The following is an 18,180-nucleotide window of genomic DNA, read 5'->3' as shown; positions in this document are numbered from 1 at the left end:
AGGTGGCGCTATGGTTGGATTGCGCGGGACCAGAGCTGGCGTGACGTGGAAGGAAGGTGTTTCGTGATAATTCTCCATCGTTGCTGACGTGTTAAGAAAACACGTGGAAGGAACAGGCGCATTTTGGTAGCCTGAAGATCCGGTAGAATAACTGTTTCGGTGACACGTCGCTCCGGTCAAACCAAGAACGAGCACCTGCATGAAGCAGAGGAAAGGCTTGTGAGGCCACATGCCCGCAGTTGGTCCGCCGTGCCCACTCACCAGGCAGCTCAACCAGGCAGGAACTGCTCAGTACAAAGCCGACGAACGGCGAGACCGCCGAAGACCTCTGTCAAAGTTGTCGGGAAAGCCGACTAGGTGGTAAGATCGGATTCATGATTGCGGAACGGTAGGTTTGCCACGTCAGTCAAATAAAAGAGCTATAGCGAAACGAGCAAGCAAGCGCTTCTCGTCGTCTTCTTTTCCCCAGCACCATGACCATTGCCCAGTGGCTTGAGTAGAATCTATATACTTATATGTGTGTGTGTGTGGGTGTCGGGGGGGGAGGGGTAAAGCCGTTCGTGCCCCAGTCAACCTCTTCCCCCCAGAAAAACGAAATCTTTTCGCCTATGACCAGCCCTTAAAAGAGTTACGTGCATTCCTAACGATCACTGAATATTTTTCTTTGCTACGCAATCTGGAAGTTTCAAGAGGGAAAAGCTGCCTCTATTGAGCATTCGTCAGCTTTAGGAACATCGAGCACTTATCTGCAATAAAAAATAATTTTGCCGACGTTCCTTAGAAATTTGACGTAATAGTTCTGCGGAAACCCACAGGGTGGAGAGAAGTAATTAATAAAGTGAAAGTCAGACATCCACCCAATCGTAGCAATTGCTACAAAGGAAACCCATACGGATTCCTGATATAAAAGGCCTCGAAGTTGAAGAAAAATTCGTCCTGGTCCGGAAGTCGAACCCGGGACCACCGTCTTTCCGGGGCAGCCGCTCTGCCATCTGTGCTAACGAGGCGGCAAGCAGATGGTAGGGCGAAGTCGAATTTGTCAACAACTCGAAGTAAAGGCAGCAGTTTGACTAATAGTTCTGTCAAAACCCGCAAGGTGGAGAGAAGTAATACCAATCGGAATGTTGCTAATGCGTTGATATGAATACATATTTTGGTGAGAATACCATTCATAAAAGAAACCTCAATTCATTGCGGTCTTTCATAGCAAGCCGTTGAGAATGTAACACTTCGCTTCTACTTCCAGGAAATCAACGATACCTTTGACAAGATATACAAGCAGCAAATGCAGAGGGAGCAGCAAGAAAAGGAGCTTGCAGATTTGACAGAGCAACTGAAACATGCCAAGGATAAAGTGAAAATCAAGAACCTAATAGTATCCATTGCTTCCGTGCTTCTGCCGACAATGGTTTCGGCATTTTTACCAGCAGAAATCGTGGGACCACTATTGATAATGACACTGACTAACATAATTACAGAGCAGCACGGCACCACGGATCACGGTCTTGGTAGGTTTATGCACCGGCATCTTTAGTGGTCATGTCTCATTGAGTGTAATTTTTTTCGTGCACAGAAAGTTCAGTAGAGAGGAGTTGATTGTGCATGAGGTCCGCTTTTGAGGCGCAAATTTAATACATTGTACTATTCCGTGTGAAGGCAGTCGCAGCAGCTAGCTACTATTTCTTCCGAAATCAAAATTTACTTCTCACCAGTTACTACTGTTTCGCGACAATTGTAGATCCAGATATACTACCTCTTTCTGGCTAAGCCACAGCCGCATTCACAAAAGAGTATCCACAAACAAACGAACAAACAAACAAACAAGAAGCGCAACAAAATTGACTGTACGAACGTCAATTCAGAACTTCTTGATCAGCCGATCTTCACCTTTCTATAATAAATAATTTGCGGACAAATTGGTGCGTAAATATGTTTCAATGTATAGTGAAACAGTCTATACAGAACTTCATCTTAATAGCCGCGCAACATCATTAGCCGCTTTTAACATTCTATCGATATTTAAAAAGTACCAGTTATACCCAATAGGCGAAGCGTCAGTTGCGAGAGCAAATTACTGGACAGCTATACGAAGTAAGTACAGTAGTTTTATCGGCCGTATACAAGCATGTAAACATAGGCATACTAAATAAATTGCCAAGCATGGTGTCACAAGAAACATCTCACTCAATGGCCGCAAAAATTTGCTGTCAGAACGCTGCAGTGAGGAAACGCAGCAGCAGCAGCAAGTAAACTGACCTTCGTGCAGCCGCTCGCATCAACGTGGAGTATACCACGAAAAGACAGCTCAGCACGGAATCAGTACCGGTAGCAGATGGCTTTCAAGATACAGCAGCCCGGCTGGGCGCGCAGGACTGCCCGGGCCGTCCGGAGTAGAACGCACCTCTCCTCCTGCCTCCCCTCCCCCCGCACCCAGCGCGCGACAGCCGGCGGCATGTTTCCTCCCCTCTTTCCGCCGATGCGTGCGCGAGACTGAGTCGAGATGGCCGGCTCACTTTTGTACACTTTTACTCGCACATACAGCATATGGTGCGCTGCGACGATTTTCAAGCGAAGCTTTCTTTGCCTCTTCCTTCGACTTTCCTCCTCCTGCTGCTGCTGCTCCTGCTGTCTGGCACACGGCGTCGGGTGGTGTTTCAGAGCATGTGTATACGTGACAGAAGCGAGTCAGAAAGGAAAGGCGACGCGAGAAATTTGTTGGGACCCCACTGCGTCGAATGTGCACAATGCTTTCTGGAGCTTCCTGGGCGTCTCCACATTAGGCTCTTGACAGCTGTAATTATACCTGACACCCCACCCCCCAAAAAAAAGCATTGCAGAAAGTGCAGCGCTTCGCTTTCTATTACATGCGAGTCCAGAAGGGACATAGAACTGCAGGAAGGGGGGAGGAGAAGAGGCAGTTCCCATACAAGGGGCAGGGGAGGGGATGTGACGTGAGAAGTCATAAAAGCCCTACTTATATACGACAGCGGTTGCGGGGAAACTGGACAAGTGTAAATTCAAGGTACGGTACAGTACGTTCCTGATATTTCTAAAGCATGAAGACCATGCGAATATGTGAAGCAGACAAATTACGCAAGGCGCGCAGAAACAGAGTCGCATTTAAAGCGCACCACCGGGTCCAGGCGACGCTACAGAAACGGTCGACCTTCATATCAGCACTTCTGTGCCCGCCACGGTAGCTTTGCGGCTATGGCATTGCTAGAAGTCGCGAATTTGACCCCGATCGCGGCAGCCGCAATTCGACGGGAGCGACATAGAAAATGGACGAGCATTTAAAATTTGGGACACGTTAAATATAATCACGGTGTCAAAATTAATGCAGATTCCATCACTACGGCGTGTCTCATAATCCGTTCGTGGTTTTGGCACCTTCAGCCTTTTAATTCAATTCAAGTTAAATTTTTCTGCCGCGATGTGATGTGCCATGTGAGGCAATGACAATGGTCAACCCTCTCATGTGTTATGAAATATTTCGCACAACAATGTCTCAAGCAAACACCTCTCCCTGTACGTTCTGCGTACTGCGAAGACAAACAGCAGTTTTGCACGCAAGTTAAAGTTTAAGATCAACTCGCCACTCTTGTCTCTGACTAAACGTTGAATAAATTAGGCTTTTGCTGTCAACAACACCGCTAATTATTGTCAGTTAAAACAAACTGCACAAAATGCTTCGCACATCGATTCCCACAGTGCGTGGAGTCTACATGATTTTTATCACCCTCGCACCTTTGCGGACCCTCACAGCGACGCTGACGCCGAAGGTAGAAATGCTCGTGGAATGTCCATATAATTTCTGTCGCAATAAAAAAAAAATTCTAAGATCGTAGAGCAGGGCAAAATTGGCTCAGCTAGTCTAGCCTTTGACTACAACACGTTCGCGGACAGATTGTGGGCAAGAAAATCAGCAACACGTTTGTGCGGATGTGACGAGGAGCACGGGCCCTGTGCGCTCTGTGCGGTGTCATATTTAAGGAAAGAAGCCTCATAATATCAGACGTAGAAGTAGGTACAACGGCTATCGGAGTTCTGGACCAAATTGTTTCGTTCAAGCGCGTTTGGTGTGAAAAACGTACGGTTAGAGCAACTTAATTTCTTAGGTTTGGCAACATCAAAGAGCATAGCTCATGTTTCGTGCATGCCATGCTGTCTCTACAGGAACCGTACACGTTTCGTTGTCGCCGTAAAAACCAATGTGAGTAGTGTGTGTGTGATTAGGCTCGCAGATTGGCCAGCTGTCTCTGTGTTGCTCATGTAAAGAGAGTCAGGTGGTGAATGAAAGCTCGCACTGCTTTGAATTTTTTTTTATAGATTTTTGCGCTGAATTGGCATGAGATTTTGTATGCACTCTATGTGTTTACAATATAAGGAAGCGAGCTTTTGGCGCTTGCTCGCTAAAGAATACACAAATAAATTCCCACTCATCAACAGAATTTCCCGATAAATTCCTTTTACTTACAGATACGGCTGAATTGACTGATTTAATCCGAGAGGTGCTCGAGAAGATGAAATCCGGCTTTGGTACGTTGATGCGCGAGCATCTTTACCAGTCTTGTCTCACTGAGTGTCCTTTTTTCTTTGTGAACAGGAAGAACAGTATCGAGGAGCTTAGTGAGCTTGAGAGCCGCTTTTGAAGCGCGTTTTAATAAATTGCATGATTAGGTGCCAAGGCTGTCGAAGCAGCTTGGGAAATTATAATTTTTGGCAAAATCAAAATTTTATTGTTACCAGTGACGGCCGTTACGTGGCAATAATACGGCCAGATATACTGCCTCTTTCCCGCAAAGCGATAGCCGCATTAACAAAAGCGCACAAACAAACAAACAAGAAGCGCTACAACATTTACTGTACGAACCTCAAATGAGAACTTTCTGATCAGCCAATTTTCACCTTTCTGTAATAAATCCATTGCGGACAAATTGATGCATAAATATCTTTCGATGTATAGTGAAACAGTTTATAGAGAACTTTCTCTAAATGGCCGCGCAACATCATTAGCCGCTTTCAAAATTCTGTTTATTTGTAAAAAATTTATAAGATCGTTAGGCAAGCCCAGATGAATGGCGAGTATTTGCATGACGATAGCAGCCGCTAGCTCACCTCATCTAGCTTTAGGCTTCATCTAATTGCCGGGCAGACTATGCCCTGGAAAAAACGAAGCGCAATTGTGCCGAGGTCGCGAGCTGTGGGGGCGGGGCCCCTTGCGCTTTGTGCGATGTGAATATCAGTAGACTACAGCCTCACATTGCGAGACGTTGTCCAGAAGTACTTAAGGTGGCGATGTCTGTTCATGACACCATTATTGTGTTCAAGTGTATTTGGTGTGAAAAGAACACAAATAGAGTACATGAATTTCACGACATTGACAGAAAAAAAAAACAGGGCCCTTCCGGTCAGTGAACTCCTTTCAATTTCCGAGACGTTTTAGTTCAAACCACGCTGCGGCTCAGCTAGCCCTACCCGACTAGGCCCATCGCCGGGGTCGAGGAGCGAGCAGGCCCAGGCCTCGCTCGTACGTGTGCGCGGCAGGATGCCCGCTATGGAGACCGTCGTAGAGGGAGAGGACATCTCCCAAGAAGAAGCGAATCGCCCAGGCTGGGCGACGGCCATGGGTAGAAACAAGAAGGCCAAACCGGGACCGACCGTTCCGGACCGAGGCAACGAGGGACGAGCAGAGACGAAGGGCGGCCGCCGCACGGCTGGCCCGCAGAGCGCGATCAAGCGCCTCGTCGCCGCATCGAGGCTCCCCCGGCTACCGAGGGACCACATTCGCATCATAGTGAGGCCGAGAGACGGCCTCGACGTGAAAAAAGTGAATCAGATTCGCCTGGCGCAAGCACTAGCAATGGCGGCCTCGCTCCCGCCGAACGAGACCGAGGAAGACATCGTTTGTCCGAACGCAACCCAGAACATTCTCGTCGTGTCCACGCCGACTGAGAAGAACGCCAACGCATACGCCGGAATTCACAAGCTTCACCTAAGAGAAGGCGCATACAATGTGGCCGCATACATTGCGGCGCCGGACAACACGTGCAAGGGGGTCATCAGAGGAGTGGACCCCGAAATCAACGAGGCCCAGCTTCAGGCCATGATCGTCAACCAAAGAAATCCCAAGGCCTTGGAAGCCAAGCGGATCAAAAACACCTCGACGGTGGTAGTGCTCTTCGACGGCATGAAAGTGCGGAACTATATCATGTGTGGCGTAAGCCTAATACGCTGCACGCTATACAAGCGGCAAAACGACGTGTGCTACGGGTGCGGTGACTTGGGCCACAGAGTCGACGTGTGTCCAAATCCTCACAAGAAAAGGTGCCGCGGCTGCGAAGTCAACGACCCGGCTGAAGACCACCAGTGCTCGCCCAAGTGCGCCCTTTGCGGGGGCCAACACCCGACGGCGGACAACAAGTGCAAGCAACGATACCAAATCCCTTACGTCGTGCGGCGCAGGAGGCGCCGACGCAGAAATGCCAAGAAATCGCGGCTGCAAAGCCAGCCGCAACAGGTGGAAGGTAGATCACGCGATTCCAGCGTGACAAGCGCCCCCAGAAGGGGACGTTCGACAACGCCGACACTACGACAGCGCAGCCGATCGAGAGGCCGTTCCCTCTCCAGGGGGCGCTCCCGCTCCCAAGTGCGCATTCAAGAGGGGCCGACCTGGGCGGACCGGGCCAGGCCAAAGCCGCAACCGAAATCACAATCAAAGGTAACGCAGGTAGCATTGCCAAAGCATAACAAGGAAGACCCTAGAATAGCTCAGCTAGCGGAAGAAAACGCGCGCCTCAAAGAGGAGATCAAGAAAATGAGGGCGGATTGCGAATCGTTTCGGGAACAAGGTTCCACTTCTCAGCCAGCCGAACAGCAGCAGCAGGTGGCGCAAAGTACACCGACCCCGCAAGGGGAGCAGTCTGTTCGCTCGGTCAAACGCAGGGCCCCTCCCCTGACGGAGGAGGGAAACCTGGCGGAACACGAGTCCAGCAGCATCCTATTGGGAATTAAGCAGTCGATTAGCTCTTTGCAGCTAATGGTCCAGCAACTAGCGGAAAGCATAGTAGCGCTCGCGGCAAGAGTGACGCGCATCGAAGCACACATGGCGCCTGCAGGTGCTAAACAAATCCAATGTATCAATCATGGCGAACAATCCAACTAGAGAGCTGGTCGTGTGGCAGTGGAATTGCGCTAGCATCAAAAAGCGCAAGGCTCCGCTGCTACAGTTCGTTGCCTCACAGGCGGACAAACCGCACGTCATAATCTTACAAGAAACTTTGGGTAGCGAGGTGACCTTGCCCGGCTACCGGGTCGCCTCGTCGAAATTCGAACAGGGTAAGCGCGGAGTGGCAACGCTTGTCGCGAACAAATGCTCTTTCCAGGAACGAGATTTCAAATTAGGCAACGCGAAAGCGGAGGTAACCGCGATCGAAATCATACCGAACAGTTGGCTGAAAAACAGCGTATTCGTAGTGAACGTGTACAGCCCGCCGTCTGACCGCAAACAATCGTTCACGTCGATAATAATGAAGGCGGCCTCAATGGCCAGGGGGGCCCCGCTAATAGTGGCAGGAGATTTTAACGCGCCCCACGGAGCCTGGGGTTATGCAAGGCCAATGCCTAAGGGAGAACGGCTATTGGAGGCAGTCACTATGTGCTCGCTAGAGCTGGTGACCGACCCCCGCTATCCAACTCGACTAGGCACGTCGGTGGCGCGGGACACGACGCCCGACCTGACCTTCGTCAAGAACGTGCGAGGGGCCGAGTGGCGCAACCTGCACGAGAACCTCGGCAGCGACCACTGCATACTGGCAGTGACGATCCCCGTCAAGGCGGCACCACCGAGAGAATTTAAGGTCACCGACTGGGACGCCTTCCGCAAAATAAGGAAGGAAGACAAAAGCGAATATGCGGACCTAGACAGCCTTTTTAGAAGGCTCAAAGAGGACGTTGGCACCGCGACGAGGGTTGTCCAAACTGAACTGAACGTGGAAAGGATGGACGCGAGATTGGCACACCTATTAGAGGCAAAGAATTCCATCACGGCCAGGTGGAAAACGCAAAGACTAAATCGCAGACTGCGAAAGAAAGTAGCGGCACTAAACCGGGAAATCGAAGCGCACTCGATCGAGCTTTCCAAGCAACAGTGGAACGAGGTGTGCGCGTCGGTAGACGGACAAATGAGAACCGGGCGCAAATGGAACCTCCTAAAGAAACTGTTAGACGACAAGCAATCCAAAGGCAATCAGAGATTGGCAATTGATAGGATTTTACACAAACAAAAGGAGCAGGGCAAAACGGAGAGCGAGTTCCTAAAGGAGCTGGCCGAGACGTATCTACCACTGGGCCCGTCAGGCGATGGCGACTATCCACAATACGCCGGCACAGAGGTCGAAGAACTCGACGCGCCCTTCACGGAATCGGAAATTTGGGATGCCTTACAAGGCCTCAACGGACGCTCCGCGACGGGCCCTGATGGGGTCTCGAATAAACTGTTAAGAAACCTAGACGGAAAGTCGGTCGACAAGCTCACCGAAGAAATAAACAGAGCGTGGGAAACGGGACAAGTACCAGAGGCCTGGAAAGAGGCTTCGGTCATACTAATACCGAAACCCGGTAAACCACTTGCGGCGGAGAACATGCGGCCAATATCGCTGACTTCGTGCGTAGGCAAGACGGCGGAACATGCCATACATAACCGAGTATCGCGGTACATAGAGAGAGAGGGCCTCTTCCCACATAACATGGTGGGCTTCAGACCGGGCCTCTCCACACAGGACGTAATGTTACAACTCAAAAAGCACATAATCGACGGCATAACCAGAGACACCAGGGGCATACTGGCCCTGGACCTAACGAAAGCGTTCGACACGGTGAAACACAGATTTCTAATGGAAACGATCTCGGTGATGGGGCTCGGCCGGAAATTCCACTCTTAGATAGGCTCCTTCCTCAGAGACAGGAAAGCCACGATCAAAATAGGACAGGCCACGTCCGATTGTTACACGCTGGGCGCGAAGGGCACCCCACAAGGGGCGGTGCTCTCCCCGCTATTATTCAATCTAGCATTGAAAGGGCTCTCGGACCGGCTGACGAGAGTGACCAACGTCAATCACGCCCTGTACGCAGACGATATTACGGTGTGGTGCCCGGGAGGGTCCGACGCAGAAGTCGAGCGGGCTCTCCAAGAGGCGCTGGACACAACGGAAGAGTACCTGAAGGAAACGGGACTCCGTCTGTCACCCAGCAAATCGGAACTGTTGCTCTACAGGCCCTCGAAACAAGGCATGAGGAATTTGACGCCGATCGATCAAATACCAATCAAATTACGCACGAGTGACGGCCAGCCGATCCCCAGAGTGGACACTATAAGAATCTTGGGGCTGCTAATTGAGGCTAAAGGCGGTAACACGCAAACGGTCATGAGACTCACGTCCAAAACGGAGAACATGCTCCGGCTGATCCTCAGGGTGACCAACCGCAGGGGAGGGCTCAGCGAGAGCAATCTCATCAGACTTTACCACGCCTTCCTCATGAGTCACGTAAATTACGTAGCCTCGGCGCTAAAATGGACCAAGAGAGACGCGGCCAAGATAGACACACTGATGCGCAAGAGCATCAAGAGGGTTCTAGGTCTTCCGATCAGTACAAGCACGGAGCGGCTCGATCGGCTAGGGGTCCACAATACGCTAGCAGAAATCATCGAAGCACAGACCAAGGCACAGGTCGTGCGGCTGTCGACCACCAGGGCCGGCAGACGCATCCTAGAAGAAGCAGGTATAAATGCCGAGGCAGAGTGCAACGCACGCAGCGTCGCGCTCAGCGCGGCGGTCAGGGGCACTTTCAAGGTAGAACCGCTTCCGAGAAACGTCCACCCGCAATTCAACGAGGGGCGCCGAAAGGCGAGGGCCCGAGCACTGCTGAAATCGACCGCCAGCTGTCCGGGACTGGCGGCATTTGTAGACGCGGCCCAGTACGGGCGCAGCGACCGGTACGCGGCCGTCTCGATACGCTGGGATGGTACGATCATCAACGCAGCATCGGTCAAGGGGGTAACGTCCGAGGTGGCCGAACAGGTGGCAATAGCCATGGCAATGAGGGACCCCGAACGTCCATACGTATACACAGATTCGCGATCGGCGGCCAGAGCATTCGCCTCGGGCTCGATATCGCGGAAAGCAGCGGCCGTCCTCGGCAGTGAGGGAGCCGCGGGTCATCACATCCTCAAATGGTTTCCAGCCCACATGGGGGCCGACGTGCACCCCGACTTTCCCAACGCCAACGAGCTGGCACACGGACGCGCGCGAGGACTCACGCACCGCGACGATCGTGGCGAGCGAAGTGGCGGGGAGGGAGGGGAGCACCGAGACCCGCTGCTCACCTTCAACGAACTAACTACACATTATCAGCTGTCGAGGAGGACCTTCCCGCTCCCCCACGCTAAACGTACTAGACCACAGTCATCTATATTCAGAATGCTGCAAACAAGGTCGTTCCCCTCGAGAGGCAGAATGAGCCTTTATTCACCGGACGTAGAGCCGCAATGTCCGGATTGCGGCGAATCGTACTGCCCGCTATCGCACATGCTTTGGCAATGCTCCGCGTTAAGCGGCACCGTGTTCAGCAAAGATGAAGACCGGATGGACGCCCTGCGAAGCGACGACCACCAGACCCAGCTTCGGGCAGTCCAGAGGGCTCACGAAAGGGCGGAGGCTCACGGGCTTCCCGTCCCAACGTGGGTGCGGCCCGCGACCCCTGCCGACCACTAAACCAAGAGTGGGTGGGAAGGGGTTCCTCAGGACCCAATAAAGTTCTTTCCTCCTCCTCCTCCTTCATGTTTCGTGCATGCCATCCTTTCTGTAGATAGATTGGATCTATTTCATGGTCGCCGTTAAAGCCGACATCTAGTAGTGTGTGAGGGATTAGCCATCGAAGTTTCGCATTCGCAATGACCCATTGGCCACTTTAAACGCATCACTCATATACGCAGCCAGCTAATACACAATAGCTCGGGTTGGCCTGATTTTTCATCTGTATATGTATACGTTGACATGGCACGAGTTTTCCTATGCGCTCTTTGCACTTGTATTACAAGCAACCGGGGTTCTGGCGCATGCACTAGAACAAACACACAAATTAATTTGCACTCTTAGCACTATGCACCATGTAATCTGTTTGGCAAAGAACACGTTTCTTAGCTAGTATTGCCCTAACTTATGTAGTCGATCAAACAAGTGTGCTGCCTTGGAGTAAAATAAATGTTCTACATTATAAAGCGTACTAAAGTTAGGCTTATGGTCAGGCACGCACGCACAAACGAGCGCGCTAAATTCGGATCAGAACTGCGCGCCTTATGACGTCACTTTGTTGTCATAAACTTTAACGTCACTTTAAGGTCATAGGGACGACTTTGACGTCACTATGACGTCAGCTGAAAAATCTAGTATTGCTTTTTGGGATCTCTTATGCTTCAAGATTTGAAGTGTGCATTTGTCTGGCTGAGCGTCAAAAAACATTTTACTGACTTCTCCGTTGCACTAATCTGTCAGGTCACAGAGCTACTTACGAATGATCTTTTTGTATTTGCAGGCAAATCAAAGAATGAAGAACCTATGGCGCCCGAAAGCAAATGACGGACGTCTCGCTTCTAAGTTGCCCTCTGCATGGCTAATTGAAGAGTAAGCCAACACAATGCAGAAAGGCCTATTTGCAATTTCTGGAATGATTTAATAGCTTTGATGGCATGTTATGTTAATAATAAAAATGAGGCGTTTCGTACCACATTTATGCTACAGTGCCCTTTTTCGTTGCTTCAGCTGGAGATTGGCATGTGCGAAACCAGAGGAAAATTCGGCAAAATACAGCACATTTTCCGGTCCTGAACTTATTTACTTCGTCTTCAGCATTATCTCACATTCAAGAGAATCATCACGTGTTCGTTTCCATATGTCTTCCTCAAATAAGTGCGCTTATCAACTATGGGATAGGAGGAAGAAAAAAAGCGACGATGACTGGCAGGTTAGCTAGTGTACGTAGCGGTTGGCTACCCTGTGCTGGTGAACGGGGTAAACGAAAATAACAAAGTATAGAAGGAAAAAGTCATAAAAGAGATAAAAAAATCTGCACATAAACGTGATCCAATTCGCTCCAACTTTCAAAGTCGGTCGCTCGATCCCCATGTCCCTTATTTTGCAGCATTGCATTCAAAGCATAATGTGTCGAACACAGTCTATGCAAGATGGTGTCCTAGGACTCGCTCCTCCACCAGAGAACAATAGCTATAGCCTGCCAAGCACAATCTAGAGCAATTTTGTTACCTCACCGTCACGAGGACCTCCAGAGAAGTAACGCTTGACAGTCCTCTTGTAGCTGCAGTTGTCGCAAGCAGGACGGTCGCAATTACAGTAAGGAAGGAATGCGCACTTTTGCATTCCCCTCCGAGCCACAGGAGGTCGAGAAATGTTTCTCCAGCTTGTGAGGCACTTGGTGGAATACACAGTTGCCAACGTGTATCTTAACTGTGGAGACGTGCATTGAGAAGTCCTTGTTCCCCTGACAATGTGTACTCGTGCAGAATGACTAAAAAGCCAGTGGTCATGGTATAGTTAAGAAATAAGGGCTGTACTGCAGCGGGATATGTACAAAACATACGCACTCTGCAAAGTAGGAATCTGAAGAAGAAGCTAGTATGTTATTATTTATCACATAGATGCAAATTTTTCCTATTACCTAAAGATAAGTGTAGCTTAGACCAGACACCCGTTGATCTCACCTCTTTATGCACTCAGATTCCTCTGCGCATAGGTTATTCGTGCATGTTATGGAATTAAAATTTGATGCAAAACTTCAGCACTCTCAGGTTTACCATGTTTAAGTATACTTGAACATTGTGCAACCTAATGCTCAGAACTGTTGGTCGAAAGCAAGATGGCATATTTTTTACAGCAAATGTAGTATTTAGTTTGAAAACAACTTGTAATCAATCACGTTATTGTTATTTTTGTAATCCACAGCTTACATTGTTTACTCAGTAGAGCCTCCTATAATTCATTTGCATTTTAGCTAACGAATTATCTAACGAGTTGCATTTACGATGAAACAAGCTCCGACAGGTAACGCCGCTTTTAGAAGTGAAATTCTGCGGGAAGTGCAGTCCAGAAGGATGAAACCATGCACACCGGTTGCCTCTTTCCCGTAATCGACATGCTGCAGTTATGCCTGGAACACCTAAGGAAGGCAGACTTGCAGATTGTGCACTTCTCTTCGAGATGCCAAACCTGAGCTTTTCTCGTATAAGAAGTTTGCCTCCATCTCTCCTGGAAGCGTTCATAAACGGCATTCATAAGTGATAAGAGCTGTTGCTCAATTATTCGTTATCAACGGGAATAACTGCCATGTGGGAGTATGATGCTTGTCCTCTAGCGACACACCGGTTGCAGTTTGTAAATTTGTATGATCGTTGTACAATTTTCACTCCGTGCGAGTGGAACATTTGCGTGGAACCATGCGAGTTTTTTTTTCCGTGTTATATTTTTTTTTACTTTCCACAAGACGGAGCTTTTTCGAGGTGCAACGGCAGTATAAAAGAAGGTATCGCGTCAGTTCGCGTGAGGATTTTCATATGCAGAGGCTACTGGTCAAATTTGGAAATATAAACACACGACCGCGTAAATTCAACGGAAGAATTTAATGAAAGCACATAAACCATGGCATAGATAAACATGTAAGAAGCGTCCACTGCGGAACTTTGAAAGACACCAGGCGCACACTCGACACACATGAAGCAACGCTGCCAGTATATACAGCCACGATACTGTGCGCGTCGAAAGCGCCTATTGAGCAGCTGTGCAGTTTTTAGAATAACGACTAACGTTCTCGCTAATGTGATATTTGCCGCATTGAAATTAACAGGAGGCCTCAATCAACATAAATTAAAAATTCAGAACAGTTAGAAAAAAAGTTGTTGGCATAATTTTTCACAATTAGCATTCCATTTTGTGAGTGCTGAAGCTACTAAGCACACGGCGGGCGTTCGCAAGCACAAACTAGTGCGTTAGTTACCGTAAGAATGAAAAATGTGAGTGTGCTTCATGGCAAACTTAACTTTGTGCGAAATAGTTATAGCGCAGCAAGAATTTATTACGTGCGAGCATGACACGCTGCAGACGCCAAACTATCGAAAACTGCGTAGCCTTACATTTTTTAGACCGCACTCTTGCTCAGCGTCCAAGCAATGTCTCCAGGTTGTGAAAAGAAGCTACATCACGGATTTCTAGAACGAATCCTCATAGTCGGAGCCAACAGGCATGCTTCTAAATCAGTGTCTGTAATAGAGCATAGTGTTAATGCAATATCGGAAGCAACGACATGATCAAAACAGAAGTGCGCGATAACAATTCGATTCACATCGCTCAGTAAGAAGTTTTATTTACAGTGCGCATACTTATGTCCTTCCATTTTTCTTGGGCGGGGATATCCATAAAGATAAACACAGTTGCTTGGACTCGGTCTTTCCCAATCTCAACACCGCGCAGCATCGAACCTTGATTATGTAATTCATCTGCGCCTAGGACGGACGTCGTCGCTCGAGCAATGGCTTTTTATGCCATCGCTACGTGGTCTTTTCAAACATTACACCGGACATTATCAGCATATACTCACAAGGGCATAAAAGTCGCATTTCGCGTACTGAGGAACATAAGGTAAGGTCATGCAACAGAAGCCCCTGAGCCAACATCACGAGTCAACGAGCAGCTTCAAGGTAAGCCTTTTTGCGCAATTGAAAATGTGTGCTTTTGCATTCATCATTGTCAGCAAACTGATCACAGCTAACGTATATGAAGCTGAGGTATATTGAGCTTCAGGCACGCCCATTACACTTTCTGGAAGAAACAACCGGAAACAAATTGATGAAAAGCCGTCACGGAACGCCTCTTCACACATGTAAACAAACCGTCAGCCATGAGCACTGCCTACCCGCCGAACGCGGCTGGTCGCTAGCGCATCGCACAGTCTCATGGTATGCGCCACGTATCCAACCTGTTTCGATTGGGCAGTTTCTTAAACCCTCTTTGCGGAGTTTTCACAGGAGAACAAGATGTTGAAGCGTAGTAAAATAGCGTCATGTCGCCTTAATCACCCCACAGCTAGCCAACGTAGTGAAACGAGGAAATGCCGCTGGTAATGCTCCCATACATAGAAGTGGATATCTATGGATGGTCAGGTTTTAGGGCACATAACCTCTGAAAATTCCCAGGTGGTTCTATTTCTGTGTACAGTGTTCTTTGCTTAGAGCAGTCTAACTTCTTTGATATAGACAGAAGTTTTTCGAAGATAAACACATTTATTTATTTGTTTGTTATTACGTGGCCCAAGTCTTGTGATTTTTCTTATTGTAACACGTTAAGAGTAGTTATACGGGTTAATATTCTCCTGTATTATATTAAATTACAATACAGATCGGAGCAGCTTTTCAAGAAACGTGAGCAGTTCCTCGCATTCGTTACAATTAGCACTTTTCATCTGAAGGCTATCGAGTGAAAGCCGCGAGAGGAGCTTCACCAGATGTTGGCAGACACATGAATGCATATGAAAGCAATGAATTCATTGGATCTTGTTGCTAGAGAATCACCTCATACGAGTTTTCAGTTTTTCACTAGTGACCCTGTCACAAACGCCATCCTCTTAGCCCTAGCAAAAATGAAGCGCTGCGTTTCATACATTCTAAATACAGAGATTTCTGGGTACTCTCTTTGAGGGAGTACCTGCTTGTCCCATATTTCACTCGCTTTTCGAAGCAGCTCGACCCTCTTTGAAAGTGAGTAGGACAACTCCCCCTGACAGAGTTCTGTTACTCCATCGCAGTGGAGTACTAGTACCTTTCGGGAGAGTGCCAATGCCCTCCCCACAGAGGTAATAGTACTCCCCCACAACAAGTGCTTCTACTCCTCCAAACCGAATACTTCTACTCCTCCAAGCTGAGTGTTTCTACTCCTCCAAACAGAGTGCTTGTACTCCTTCAAAACAGTGCTAGTACTCTTCCCAATAATGTGAAAGCACGATGTAGATCTATGGTCACATTAGAAGGGATTAGCAACACTTACATGTGGGGAATATTTGATTCTTTTATAAGCAGCTCGTTCACTTATGCTTGGTGAGTGGGATGTAATCTGTAGTCGCCGAGTTACTCAAATGAAACATTTTCACTCTTAAAAGGTGAAAATCTTCATTAATCAGTCACAAGACAAACTTAATAATAATTTGACAAACATACTTACAAACACATAAAATCAGATTACAATGATGCCCATGAAAATTAGAACACATCTTGCAATGCAACATAAGTATATTCTCTAAAGTTTCATCAGTATTACAGTGTAGAAATATCCTTCGATTTCAATTTGCTCCTTCTTTTCAAAATAAAGTATACAATGGAAAGTTAAACATAGAACAATCGTGTGCGAACTCAGAAAAGTATTGACACTATCATCGAAGAGAAATATGCGCCACATTATTGGCCAGCAAATGCATTTCTGGCACAATACGTGTGCACTTGTATGGAAGACGTTAACAGATGAGCTAAAATTAAATTATGGGGTTTTACGTGCCAAAACCACTTTCTGATTGTGAGGCACGCCGTAGTGGGAGACTCCGGAAATTTCGACCACCTGGGGTTCTTTAACGTGCACCTAAATCTAAGTACACGGGTGTTTTCGCATTTCGCCCCCATCGAAATGCGGCCGCCGTGGCCGGGATTCGATCCCGCGACCTCGTGCTCAGCAGCCTAACACCATAGCCACTGAGCAACCACGGTGGGTAACAGATGAGCTGCTAAGCACGGGGCTGGTAATGTAAAATATGGAAGAAAGCTTTTTGTGTGTCGTATTCTAGGACAACAGCTCATTTGATAACGTCCTGTACAGCGTATGGATGTTCCTGACTGAGAGTACAGCGCATTTAGAAATGTGTTGTATATTCTCATGTGAGGCCGCGGTCTAGCTAGCTTTGCTTATATTTCACATAAAGTTATTCATGTATGGGCTGCACCCCATTGTTTCAAATTGTGTCTTGTGGTTCTGCAACAATATCCGGCGCAGTCTCAAAGCGGTACAGAGGCGTATCATATTTCCTATTTGCTCAGTCTCCTCACGAAAGTCGATTCCTGGTGCTGTTGGGATTCAGCCATTGCACTTTCTCACAAATAAATAAAATTAAACTTAGAATATCATCTAGTGCGTAGCAAATGAGCATAAAACTGCAAGGAGCGTTGGCATTAAAATCTTGCGCATCAAATTTCTTGTGATATATGGTAGCTTTTCATTCCCATTACGGTAAGAATGCTATACTTCTGAGGAGCAGCTTGCATAATTACATGAACAATTATTGTGACTCGTTGAATATGCAATTGAACAAAGAATAGCATGGCTTCAGATGTGAACCAAAACTCAGATCTGATGAATATGACGCATCAAAGGTGACATGAGCATAAGTACAGGCCGGGAAGTGCATGAAAAAGACAAATAAAGAAGTGAAACATAAATTTAGTAAGAAGCAAAACATAAAGTGACAATGGCACCATCCTGTTTCAGATATTCCTTCCATGCAAGTGGATTTTGCCTGCGACTATGCATATACTTGCACAATGAACCAACAACCTGAAACCAAAGCTTTTTTCCTACTGAAGTGGTTCACATGCGCTAAAGTAAGAAAAATTACCGCACTTCACAGAATCTTCGTCTCAAAACAAGTAAGTACATATGTGTCTGGGAAGATTAATACATCGCCTCACTGTGCACTCTATCTTAAGTCCATAAGTTTACCATGTGCCAAAATGCTTTCATTTTATTTTGCCTTATAGAACTCTGTCTTCAGAAGCCATGAAACTAAGGGGCTTTTGCTTAACGCTATATGTTTACATCCACCAATTGATGCACAAGTGTTCTACTCAGATGATCTGAGTTCTTTGAATTGAACGCATCTCTACCTCCACTAGCATACTTGGTTGACAAGTAGATTGAGTCACCCTAATCAAAATATCAGATACCTGCCAGAAGCTATCATATGACTATTTCACAGAAGAAACCACAATTTTACTTTTTAAAAATAATTTTCATTTCCAAGTCACTTTCCGGCTTCTAAGACGCAATGTGTGCACCACGGTGTGTACAGCTAAAGGCC

General features: G+C 47.7%; 1 protein-coding gene across 3 annotated transcripts in view; it reads left to right on the top strand.

Annotated features, from left to right (window-relative positions):
• The window catches only part of LOC126543586 (atlastin-1-like), a 58,069-nt gene extending 46,283 nt beyond the window's left edge, over positions 1–11,786 (top strand). For all 3 annotated transcript variants that reach the window (XM_055077690.2, XM_055077689.2, XM_050190695.2), the window contains 3 exons: positions 1,247–1,508; positions 4,480–4,539; positions 11,593–11,786. In XM_055077690.2, the coding sequence (XP_054933665.1) occupies positions 1,247–1,508; positions 4,480–4,539; positions 11,593–11,636 (366 nt within the window). In that variant the 3' untranslated portion in view covers positions 11,637–11,786. The remainder of the gene's footprint in view (positions 1–1,246; positions 1,509–4,479; positions 4,540–11,592) is intronic.
• Positions 11,787–18,180: the final 6,394 nt, after the last annotated feature.

The sequence above is a fragment of the Dermacentor andersoni genome, chromosome 10 (genome assembly GCF_023375885.2).
Source record: "Dermacentor andersoni chromosome 10, qqDerAnde1_hic_scaffold, whole genome shotgun sequence".
Classification (NCBI taxonomy): domain Eukaryota; kingdom Metazoa; phylum Arthropoda; class Arachnida; order Ixodida; family Ixodidae; genus Dermacentor; species Dermacentor andersoni.
The sequence above is the reverse complement of the archived record's forward strand: the minus strand, read 5'-3'. Positions and strand labels throughout refer to the sequence as shown.